We start from the raw sequence: 12,908 nt of genomic DNA on the forward strand, positions 1-12,908 counted from the left end.
AGTAATCCCGCATTACCCCGGCCCCGCCCCGCCCCCGAATGATTTACTCTTGAGACCCAGACTCCAAAGTAAGTACTGTGACTAGGTAGAGTAGGACTAGGAGTAATGAGAGTCATAGGTAAGTGATCTAAACATAAATTGTTTACAGACCTTCTGACTGGGCAGAGTAAAATAGGATTTTTTCAGTAAAGCCTGGATTTACCATGGCAGTAAAGCCCACGGGTGGACAGGAGCTCTCATTTATCAACGGTTGGCGTTTTTCCTGAATTACGAAAGGATTGTTCTAGTTCAGGAAGTGTTATTTTTCTCGATAATCTAAGGAGCTGACCAGGAGTTAACCCGATGCAGGCTGGTCAGGGGCTGTCCTGCTGAGCCTGAGAGCTGAACAACTGATGGAAATTGGGGGTGGGGCCTGCGCGTCCACCTGCTGCTTCGCGCCCATTTGCCGGGGTTCTGCTGATTACTAACACCTCCCTGCACACACCCCGCTCTCGCCAATTCAAAGTGGATTAGGGCTTTCATCTGCAGCCGTGCCATTACCACAGCTTCGAAATCACAACTTTTGAAGCGCTCGAAAAGGGGGGCTCAGGCCCGCTCGGTGCACTCGTAAATAGGGGCCTCTAGTTGGCCGCAGGGCACACCCCACGCTGCAGCATCCCTGCCATGGACGCCCCTAGACTCCACAGCACGCTCCTCTTGCTTTCCTGTCTGCATGGCCTCCGGGTCACGGCCGCTACACCCAGCGCTGGGCCCAACCTCAAACTCCAAGAAAGCCACTTCTTGAGGTCTCTGGGGTTAGCGTCGCGACCCAATCCCGTCTCCCCGGCGCCGGTGCCCTCCATCCTCTGGAAGATTTTCAAGACTAAAGCCAACTTGCCCCCGGAGAACCGCCGGGCCGCGCTGTGCCGCGTGGAGGAGCTCAACGTAGACGGCAACATCATCCGCGTCTTCCCGGACCAAGGTACTGCGCGTGCGCTCTCCCTGTGCCCGGGGCACCCGCCACCTCCCAAACGCCGGCTTCCTCCTTGTGAGATTCATTCCCTCGTATTAAACGAGCCTCACGCTCCCATAATGCAGCCGTTTATAAACCAAGGTATGGGCTGAGTTATATGGTGACCCCCAGGGCCGCGTGCGTCTCTTGCAACCTTCACTGATAACCTACAGGGGGGCCTTATTTTGATGAGTAAAAACAGATCTTCGATTAGTCCATAAATATTCCCGTAATGAAGATAAAAGCATAAATTGCCCAATTTCCCTAAAACAATTATCAATAGTAGTATTCTCCATTCGAGATCTCTCAAGTTACCTCTTATTAGGCGCGAGATGGATGTGCAGCAAGTCCTGGCTTTTTTGCGCACCCCACGTTCTATTTCGACCTACAGTAGCCACAAAGCGGCGATGCCATGATGACTGGCAAAACATCACCTCTTACAAACCTCCGCCCTTTGCCAAGTGTACACCCGCAGCCAATGCTTCCCTGTTGGGTCACTTCGATTTAAAAGACAGGTATCGTAAATGCACCCAAGCATATTGGAAGACGAAACTACAAGTTACAGAATTCAAAGCGAAGGACTGTATGATGGTGTCACTCATGATGAATCATTTCGTCACAACACTGCTGCAATGCCAAAGTTAGTAGTGTTTAGGCCGGCCTGAGTTTCCACTGCAGCCTCTTGCGTTCTGGTACTTGTAACTGTGCATCGTTGTTTTAAACGCGAGCCTTCAATTTCCAGAACGCAAGGCGCGGTTGACTGGAAAATACGCTTGAACGTGGGAGTCATTTAGTAGCCAACATGCTTAAAACGACCAGAGCAGTAAGCATTTAGGTATTACATTCAAGCATGGTTAAAACAAATATCCCATTCCCAGTTATGCATCAGTTCCCCTATCACAACTTTTCCTGAGCCACGTTTCTCCAAGTCCCAAAAAGTAAACTGCCAACTGAGCTACACAGTGGTGGAAATGGGGGATCACACGGGCAGGTGTTGGGGCGGGGTTTGGAGGAGGGGGTGAAGTTCATAGGGGTGGAGCTGCCAGTTGAACTCCGATGGAAGGAAATGTTTAAACAAATGGTGCAATTTCTTTTATTGCTTGAAACGTACACAAATCATGCTACCCTTTCCTTATTATGCTTTGTGTACTTTGCAAGCCATCACAGCATGCACCGTCTGTATTTGACATCCCAAACTACAAATACCAGAATTAATTTGGCAAAGGAAACGACCACCGAGCCCACGAAGCTGGGGGCTCGATGATCATTGCGTTTTCTAAAGGGATTCTGCTTTATGCTCAGTCACTGGGTCTTTCACCCTCAGTGAACCCGGTGGCTGGCCTCAGTGATGTAGTGATGTAATCTGCTCTGTGGGAGCACACTGTGCACCGACACCCTCAGTGGGGTGGCACGGTGACAACCCTTGTTGCTCCCAAAGCCCCCCCCCCCAGCTTTCATTCCACATTCCGTCTCTCACTCCTGCCCAGCTACCCTCCTCCCAAAGCAGCCCAACCCCCCCTCCACCCAAAGGATAGGCATAGACCAGTAGGATGAGTGGGAGAAAAATTGCCACAGCAAACTTTATTACACATAAAGTCAGGAGTTAGTTTACAGGTGTTCCGTTCACGCTCAGGATTTTCTACTCTGAGAGCAAGCAACTTTTCCCCTCCGGGTCCTTGGGGGACCCGACGCGGGCGCCCAGTCCCTTCCTCAGCAGTCCCTCTCTACCCTTTGGCCATTACTTTATTTTGCAATTTTTTCTTTTCATTTTCTTTCCCCAACGCTATTTAAGTGCAATTTTATTCCGTGCTTTACTTTCTTTCCATTCTCCATTTCCGCTTAGGCTCCTTTTAAAGGATGCGTTCCGGTCTCCTTTCCCCTTTTTTCTCCCTTTCCCCTGGCTTCCTTCTTCCCGCTTCCCCAGGTTGGCTTATTGATCCTAGTTAACTTTCCCTCCCCAAACAGGTCTTCCTCCAGCCCATCATGCCAGGGAGCCCCTCTCTCCCCTTCGGTCAAGACCCCGATCAGCCCTAGCTCTCCCTGCCGCCTTAGCTGTCCCATCCCCTCCGGCCCCCATCGCGCCCTCCTGTTCTAGAGAACCCCATCCATCAAGCGCTACCTATCCCGCCGAGCCCAGCACCTTCTTATCCCCATCCTCTTCCCCTGCCTTTCGCTAAGGAGGGGTCCACCCCAATTAACCCCCCTGATCCTGCTGGCCCCTACCCCCTGCACTCCCAGGCCTCCCCCTCCCCCAGTTTCTTTAGATCTCTTTAAGCTGCCAATCGGAAAAGGGCCCCCCTTCCCCTCAGTTACCAACGTACTTGCCGGAGCCCTGTTTACAGTGCAAACTTTTCAATTCACCCCCCCCTTGCTGACTTCATTGTACTTTCCAATTTTCAGTTTCCAACGATGCACTTCCCATTTCCCCCACCCACTTTTGGAGTTGGAAAGGTCTTCCAAGCCCCCTAACCCTCCCCATTAACGTGGGCCTCCCCTGAGTCTAATACTCCTGGGCGCCGTTCTTGATAAACTGATGGCTGTGCAGTTCCCCTTGTGGTCTCCGCCAGTACTTTCTAACGGGAACACCAGGTAACATCCGCTGGGCTTGTCCGCCAAAGACCAGTCGCTGCGACCGGTGTCACCGCCAAGACTCACAGCGGGCCACCGGCCGTAGTGAGTTCCCCCTCATGCACCTGGTCGCCTTAGCTCAGGAATCCCCAGTTAAACTATCAATGTGCCTTTCACCCCTTTCACTCCGTCCGCAACAGGCACACAGGCCCTCCGGCTGACAACCGGTGGCGTGATGACTTGTGTTGCAGCCTTCCCCGCTGGAGCTCCTCCTGACTGTTTGCAGCTTACATGGGCTCCCCTGCAGGAGGGCCAACTGACCTGGCAGCGGCGTGCCGAAAGAAGTCTTCCCTTGACCGTTCCATTCCATAACTGGAGGCCCGTCCCTCCCAGATTTAGGAGGGAGGGAGCGTTTCGGGCCTCTAAAGGCTTCCTTCATTACAAAACCCAAATCGACACTCACCCTTGCCCCCCCCACCGCTGTTCAATTGCAGCCCATCCCCTGCAGAGCATCCTTTAGGTTGTACACGATCGACCTTACCCCCACTTCGGATAAGTGAACTTTGTCCTCCCCGAAGCAACCCGCAGTTTTCGAACTAATCGAAACCCATCCAGGGCCCCTGCTGGTTAGGAATTTCTGAAGTTTGACGAACCATGCCAACTACGATAAGTAATGGACTTTCGTAAAATCTTTGTATTTTCTGACCATTATGGTTGTCTACATTCCCATATAGTAATGATTGCTGATAAAAATTGAGTTCCGGCTGAGCCCTTGTGCCCCTTAAAAGAGAATTGTCCTGTAGGCCCCATACTTTCGATTGTTCGTGCCTTGACCTCCCTTGCGGCTGCCCCTTCTATTGTTGGTCCGGATTGACCCCCCCTTCTCCTAGCCACTAATCCCCCACCTGCTTGTGCTCCCATCACAAGCCGGGGTCGCTCTCCATGCTTTTCCTAAACCTTAGGTCGTTCCTCAGCCAAAACATGCCCCCCCACTTTCTGTGTTCCTCCACCACGCATTCTCTGTAGTGTTGAAGGGCTGGCCCCTGGTCGTGATCCTTCTCCATTATTGTCTGCTCCATGACTCTGAATGCCGCCAACCAGTTCTGCTGGTTTTCATCAGGCCTCACCCTTTTTCCGGCCTGCCCTCTGCTCCCACATGACTGCAGGGTGTCCTGCCCTCGGAACACGCCCTTCGGTAGGCCGCCGCCCCCTGGCGTTGGTGCCCCAAACCGTTCGCTCGACCTTGCGTGTCCACGCTCCTCGTATTTGTTGGCTGTAAGACTCGCCTGGTTAACCCTGTTCCCTGTAGGAAATGCCGAGCCCGAGTAGGAGGAGGCGGCTGCAGCCCGGGAGCTGATTGCTTCGCCGTCTGGCTGTGGGCCCCCCATCCTGGCCACCGCAGTTTCCTATCCTTCAGTCTTGGCCAACACTGCAAATCTTGCCCAGGCCTCTGCATTCATTATCTCAAGCGGATGCGGCAAACGACCGATCTCGACCCTAGCTTCTGCTGCTGACTGCTCGTCTCCCATCTTCTCCCGGTCCATCCTTAGAAGATGAAGCGTGGCGACCCTGTCTTCATAACCCAAACTAGGGGGCTCGCCGCCGGCTCCTCTCCCTGCGTGGTACATAAGCTGTCTGGTGGACCCTGAAGGATGAAAGAAACACGGTGAGCGAGACGACAAACTGTCGTTGCCTCCCCCAAAACCCCATGCTCCAGGGCTATGTGTTGTCCTTTCAGTGTGCTGAAAGACCTGCCAATTCTTCCATCCCCCCTCCCGTGTACCCTCTACCATCGTCCACACCCCCCTTCCTAGCAACCCCCTGTAAATGTGCGCGTACTCTGCCCCACCTAGCGACCCCCTCCCTTTGCCCCCTTCCCTCGCCCGCCCGAGCACCCCTCTCCTACCGGAGAGAGAGAGGGGGATCAGGCTTGCGTGCCCTACGCTCACTGCCTCCTAGTGACCGCCAACCTGGCCACAGTTCTATACTAATAACGTTGTACACCCCCCCCCCCACCTGGCCACAGCCAATTCCAATTGTACGTCCACGCCTGATGCCCAAAGAAACTTCCTGAACCCCATCACATGCCATCTGGATGTTACCCACACCCTTCCTTCTTTGGCCCCTCTGCTGGGATTTACCTGTTTTGCCTTCCGCGTCCCCCACCCTCGCAACCCTGCCTTCAAACGTAACTCCGCATGCAGTGCCTGATGTGTCACCCTGCATGACCCCATTGAACATGCATTAACTCGAGATGCACTACCCCCAAACCTCTGCCTTGCCACGTGGCTAAATCACTATTTATTGCACCGCACACCACCCGGTAATCGGGACCCCTAGCCATCCTATTTTGTTACCGACCCCATCTAGGGTATATTATTGTAATGAAACCCATCCCTATTGCCCACCGCGTTTTAAACCCCTCATGGCTCGGAATGCTAACCTCCTCCTGTGATGGCCAGATGGCATGAATGATTAAACCCCCGTGTGGTACTCCAACCCTTCCAGACCCCTTTTTGCGCCTTGAAACACTTGTGTATGTGCGTGTTCTAAATTCCCCACCGTATCAAAACGTGTGGTGTTCCTAGAACCCCTTGCTTCCTCCTGCCACCACTGGCACCTGCGAACCCCATAGCAGCCTCCCATGTATTTAATCCCATGCCTGTTTCCCAACCGCCGCTACCATTTTCCGGCTGCCAGCTCCACCTCTCCATGGTAAGTGCAACTGTCCTGCTGCGTTAAGACTGGGCTCCTGTTAAGTTCCTGGGATGGTTTTTTTTTTTTTTTTTTTTTTTTTGCCCCCACCCCCACCACCGCCATCCCGTCTTACCGGGCCTGCCGTGAAAGTTGTCTAATCAAGCTGACTGTCCCAATCTAGCCGCATCAGGTAGACACCCTCGAACTTAAGCCCGCTAGGCCGTTCCTTACCCGCCTAGCATTGAACCAGTTGCATTCCGGGACATGTGGTCCCAGTGGTACGCAGGTTAACCCATCGGAAAACATTCCTGATAGTAGATCAGCAAACCCCACCCCTTCAACTGGAGCGCGTAAATATTAACCCCCGCCCGCACTTGGAATAAACTTTAATGAAGACACACCCTATGCCATGCCGCTAGTCTCCATTTCCACCTCCATAAAAGTTTAAATTATTTATTTATTTTTTCTTCCCCAATTGCAACGCGCCTTCCCCGAAACGCTAATCATTAAGGCAATTGACTTCGTGTAACCCACGCGACTGCACATATTAGTTAACCCCCAGTGTAGCAAAACCAAACGATGCCAACCACAAAACATTTCCCCACACTTAAACACCAGTAAATTGACGACCGCCTGAAGCACCTTCCCCGCCCACGAAGCAGGAAACCACTGCCTTCCAGAAAAACTCTAAACTGGCGCACCTCAAGTATTGCCCACACCCCCGTGCCCCCTTGAGTGATCCCACTGTTAACCACCCCGCCTGCGTGCTTAACTGCTTTCCTGAAACCCCACCTGTTCCAGCAGCTGCTCTATGTCCCCATGCCTTGTTTGGCCCCTCTGCCGGGTTTCCTGAATTCCCGTGAGTGCTCCGCCATAGCCCACGAGGCAACGGAGCTCCCCGACATCCCTTTGTTGCCCATGCCCATTAAGGGGGGCCCGGGAAAGGTGAGGAGCAATGGGTGAGATCCAAGGGAACAAGGAAAACGCACCTGAGAACGAATGTCATGGAGGAAACATACCGACAGGCCACGGAAGCAGTCGCCCGTACAACTCTTGCCGCCTCTTATATAGGGTTGCCTGCCCCAATAATTCAAGTGCCCCACCACCCTGCCGCTCCTTGCCTTGCCGTGCGATCCGCCCCCCCCTATTCACCCTAAGTGCATCTAACTCCATAAAGCTTCCCATGACCGCCCGCTCAATTTCAAATGCCGGCACTTATTTATTTTTTTAAAATTTTCTTTTTGGGTTTTTGGGGTGGGGGCAATCGTGCTTACTCCCGTGCCGGAAACTGAAATCCCGCTCTGGAACCAAATCTGGACATACCAGAAAACCTGGACCCTTCTTTGGCATTTATACAGCGCTAAACCAACCCTCTAGCCCCAGAGAATCCTTGGGTGTTCATGGCTTCGCCTGACATCTTGAATTTACCTTCCCTTATGCAAGACCGGGTCGCCCCGGTGTCAACAAGGAATGATAATTTTTTGTCACCTATCGTTACCTCTATGCGTGGTTCCTCCGCACTATTAGGTGTTACTGACAGGATGGGACACACCAAGGCCGTCTGTGGGCTGTCCTATTGAGGGTACAACGACTGGCCATTTCCGGTGTAAGGGTTGTGTCCCAAAACCGTCACCCTACCCAGTTGTGTTTGTGGTGCTTGGGGTTGTTGTGTCATCGCTACCTGTTGTTGTGGCAGTGAATATATTTGTGGCTGTTGTTGTGTTAATTGTTGTTGTTCATTTCCCTGTTGCAACGTCTGCTGTTGTGGTAGGCCCTGCTGTTCCTGTGAGGGCCTTGGTTGTCCCTGATCACTCCATGATGGTGTTCCTGGTCTAACTCTACACGTGCGTGACATGTGCCCTAATAGTCCACAGCTCCAACACACCAGTGGTTCCCTACTCTGCCATGGAAAGCTCCCTGCGTTGTCCTGGTATACTGGTTGCCCTGTGGGGTAGGAATTTCTAAGTCCTCCCACCTGCTGTTGGGTGCTATATCCGTATCCTCTCCCTCTCATAATTCCTCCTCTCCCCCTGTTATAATTATAGTACCCTGCTCCTGCCATTGTATGTCCTCCCCCCATGTTGGTCGTGTATGGTTGGATTGGCGGCGCTTGTTGTGTCATAGCCGGTGAAGGTGGCATTTGGGAGTAATCTTGTGCAGCTACTATTTGTGTGGGGCTTTGGGTCATTGTTGTAGGTGTAGTTATTAGTGCCCCTTCCATTCCATTGTATATTTAGTAAGCTTTTTCTGTACCAGTTTAGCCTCTTCCGTTTTCCTGTCCTCTTCCTTTTGTTTCATTTTTCCTTGCCATGTCCTGCAATGATGCACTATAGTCAGCTGTATTTCTGGCCATGGTTTTGCTTCCATTCCCACTACTTTCTTTAGTTGTTTCTGAACTCCTTCTGGGAGCCCTTGTACCAGTATATGGTAAAATATTGCTGGTGTTTTATCCCATTGTTCTCTAGTTTCCATGCGCCACTTCTCTTGGATTTCCTGGATATAATCAACAGGATCTTCGTTCTCACGCATCTTGCGGGAGGTGTCCGATGTGTCTGGGTACTGTACCCTCAGTGCCTGCCATAGTGCATGTCTGCAGTTTGCGAATGGTGCCCCATCATGCGATGTGTTTGTTATTGTTACCCCATGAATCCCACACTCTTCCAAATGTCATCCGCTCTATCCCCTAATATTGATATTAAAAGGCCCTTTACATCTCCTACTGCCAGTTTCTGTCCTGCGGTGTGTTTTTCCATTTCATATATCCATTTACCCGCACCTCCACTTAATGATGGGAGCCTGCATTTTATATTTTGTTTATCGGTATGCTTCCAAGGGACATACTGTGGTCTAACCCCTCCTCTCTCCAAAAGTGGCATTAAGTTATGTCTTGTTTCACCCTTTGTGTTCCATAATATCGAGTCCTCACACCCTTCCTCCTCTTCTTTCTTCTACATCTTCAACTTCGTCCATATTTCCCCTGCTCGTAACTCTTTCCTCTCCATCTTTTCCCCTTCTTCCATCATTTCCTGTATTTAATGTGGGCATGTGTATTCGTCTTTCCTGCCTGCGACTAGGGAGGTCTCTAAGCCAACATGCATAGGGTGTCAGTTCGTCTGTGAAGGGTGCGAGTTTTATTTTGCGTAACGAGCGTGAGGTGGTTGAGCATGTAGGGTGCGATGGGGGAGGGCGTGGTGGGGATGGTGTGGCCTCATGTGCCTCTCTTTCCGCTATTCCTTGCTCTCCCTCCTCACTTCTCCCCAGCTCTTCCTTTCTCCTACTGATCCATGGTGAGTCTGTGTTGGTCTGGGTGATGTATAGTTTATCTAAGCTTTCCCTCTCACTGTTTCTTCCTTCCTTTTCCACTCCTTCTTCTTCCTCACTACAAAAGCTAGTCGTAAACGGCACCCCCCACTCGGTCTTTTTCCCCTTGATCGTTACTGTTTGTAAGTCTATTAGGTCCAGTTCTCCTTTTCCTCCTTCATCAACCGCTCCCCTTTGTGTTGATGTTGTTGCTACTTCTGTGTTTCTACATACATCCCCCCATGCTCTACTCTCCCTTCTGCTATCTTCTCTTTCTCCTTAATTTCTCTCCTCCATCTCCCTACTATTTTCCTCCCTTTTCCTTTTTAATTCCTCCATCACTTCACTTCTCATCTTTTCCAATATTCTTTCATCCTCTTTCTTCCTTTCCCATTTCTCCCTTTCCCTTTCTACTATGCCCTCTATCACCCTCCCTTCTTCGTATTTCTTAGTTGTTTCTGATAGCAGCCTCCTCTTCCACATTGCCATTTCTTTTTCTTCCCTTTTCTTTTCTCGCAGCACTAATCTTGATACCCTTTCTGCTGCTGCTTTTACCCTTTCAGCTTCTCTCCTTTGCTCCTCAGTTCGTTCCCTTATTTTTTCCAATTCGTTCTTACCTTCTTTCCTTTCCCTCGCTCTCTCTCTCTCCTCCCTCTCGAGCTGCTTAATCAATTCATTCTGCTCATTCCTTAATTTTGCTAGTCGTTCCTCCAAAATCTCTTCCTTTTGTCTTAACAGCTCTCCCCCCCTTATTTTACTCTCCCTGGCATTATCCTCGTCTGTTTTCTTTACTACCTCCTTCTCTTCTCCTGTTAATGAACCTCGTAATTTTAATAATATCTGGGCAGCTACCCACTCATCATTTCCTATTTCCACAGTCTGGTCTTCTCCGGTCCACCCCTCCCCTGCTGGCACCTTCCTATGAGCTACATAAGGTGGAGGGCTGTATGCCGGGTTCGAGTATCCCTCAGCCGCCCTTAACTGTCCTCTTTCTATTTCTCCTAATTCTCTTAAAGGGTACAACCCCCCTTCTCTCTGTTTTCACTCCCTTTGCTAGGGGTATATCGTTGCTCGGTTCCTGTTTTATTTCATCTGTTTTATTATTCTTTTCTCCTCCCTCTCCTCTGTTTCCCATCCTCTCCTTCCTCCTTAATCTCTTTGTCTTCCGGTATTTCCCCCATAGTGAACATTCCATTTGGTCCTGGTCGGGACCCCTAGAACATCATCCATAAGTTAAACACCTCCACGTGGTTTGTCAACTTCTTCCCTTTATATGTATTGTGCAGATGGTTTAATAATGAATGTTGGACATATGGATCGAAGCTACCATTAGGCGGCCACGGTGTCAGCATTTTGTTATCCGTCCCCTGGGTCCATTCTATGCTATACTTCATCAGTTTCTCCCTATGGGGTGGCAGTGTTGTGCATATGTGTTGTAGTGGGGTAGTGAGGGTGTTCCCCCACCCTCCCGATCTTGTCCCGTATGACATAGTAGCGCTCCACTTGCTACCCTTCCCCTATCTGGTAGCAGTTTATCTCACTAGTAGTTTACAATATACAACCTTATATCGTTACCTGGCCCCGTAAGTTTGGGGACTTACGATAGTCCGCTAAGGAAAATTATATAAAAAATATAGTATGTTACATTTGTATATTTTCTCCTGTCTTTCTTTCTTTTATACAACACCCTTACGGCCCCCTGCGGCCGAGGCGCACGTAGCCCCCTGCGGCTGCGTACCCCTTATGATGTTCTTGTACAGTCGTCCTAATTTCACGTGCTCCTCCCCCTTCTACACTTGCCGTGGCCGGCGTTCTCCGTGCGCAGCCACGTTCCCTGTTTCGCCTTTCCCTGATCAACTCAGTTACCGTTTATCTCCGTTTCCACTCCCTTACCACACTTCTCTTCCCCATCACTCTCAAAACGGAGATGCCTTGTGTTCGCGATATCCTATGAAAGCCCTACTGGTGACGTCACCGACCTCTTCGAGCTATCGGTAAGTTCTTCATATATTCTTTTAAGTTCAAAATACACTTGCAATCTACCCCCGTTACCCTTACAGCTGTCTTCCTGTCACTCCTGGAACAAGGTAATCAAATCAATAATATAATTGGACTGCGCACGCTGCGTCGCCTCGCGTGTGATATGCCCCTCGACAGGAGGGCTTAACCAGCCAATTATCTTCCGTATTGGGCAACTACCTAGCTACCGCCTACAGGGAAACATCTACCTATCGAGTTTCTTGCTCGAACAATAGGGATCCTCATCTACTCATTGATCAATAAATGCCAAATCGTAGGAAACCATACATACACACACACCCTTACACGTAGTCGCGACCTAGGCCAATTAGTGTCTACGAGCGGCCGCACGTGATGTTTTCGTGCGCCGCCCCCTCCCTTCGCGTAACGTAGCCGACTGCCCTCGCACTCGTTCGGCTACCATTCATTCCATTTCCAACACTAAATTGTCAAACCTTTGTCGCGCACCTGTGTAACACCTCCCGTATTTAATTCCTCCCCCTCCCTCACAATTTCACATTGCTTGTTGTGCGTGGCATGCTCACCAAGTTCTCTTGATGCGGGGCCGCTCGACTCCGTGCACCCCTCCAAGCGGCTCGTCACCTCCCCTCGTCTGGACCACGTCTGGACACTCGCCAACCGCGGGCGGGATACTTCTCAACCGGCTCCCGAGGGCCAATATCCGGATTGCGCTGTCCGGTCTTCTCGCAGCTCTGCGATGGTCCTGTAGTCCTCAGAAGGGGGCGACGGCAGAGGGGGCCGCGCCGCCGGGCCTCCTTGCAACTGGAGTGCCTGGAAAAAGAAAAAATGAAAAAAGGCGGATCTCAGCAGTGCCTCCAACTTGTCGGGGGGGGGGGGGGGGGGAAATTCTGCCGGGGTCGGCCGGGCCGTCCGCAGACCTCCGGGCAGGGAGGCCCCAACTCCTCCCGTATATCCGAGAAGAGAGAGTATGAGACACACACAAGAAGCAAGGTGACTCTGCTGTTTATTATACAAAAACGGCAGGGATGGGTCAAGGATCGTACGCGTCCATCCTGACACACACACAATCGTGGGCTCGCAGGCCCTTTTTACCTTAGTATGACGCGCTACTTGCGTCACCTTAGAAAGTTAGCAAAAAACCTATCGCCACTCTTAATTGGTTGCTCGAGTGGTGGGTTAGTATAGCATATGTATAGAGAACAATATTAGTGGACAAGGGTTAGTCAGGTGATATATCTGGGTTGTCCCTACAATTAGATACATGAGAATTGTTACATGAAGACTCCTGATGATTGGTTAATGTTAATGGCGTCAGTGATAAGAGCCCCATGTTCTGATTGGTGCGCCCGCG

At 51.1% G+C, this 12,908-nt stretch overlaps 1 protein-coding gene across 1 annotated transcript in view; it reads left to right on the forward strand.

Moving 5' to 3' along the window:
* The first annotated feature begins 377 nt into the window (after positions 1-377).
* GDF1 (growth differentiation factor 1) overlaps positions 378-12,908 on the forward strand; it is a 95,627-nt gene continuing 83,096 nt past the window's right edge. Inside the window, exon 1 of the mRNA XM_069631224.1 lies at positions 378-961. Coding sequence (XP_069487325.1) covers positions 664-961 — 298 coding nt within the window. The 5' untranslated portion in view covers positions 378-663. The remainder of the gene's footprint in view (positions 962-12,908) is intronic.

This window comes from Ambystoma mexicanum, chromosome 1p, assembly GCF_040938575.1.
Source record: "Ambystoma mexicanum isolate Mex_15411 chromosome 1p, UKY_AmexF1_1, whole genome shotgun sequence".
In the NCBI taxonomy this organism is placed as follows: Eukaryota; Metazoa; Chordata; class Amphibia; order Caudata; family Ambystomatidae; genus Ambystoma; species Ambystoma mexicanum.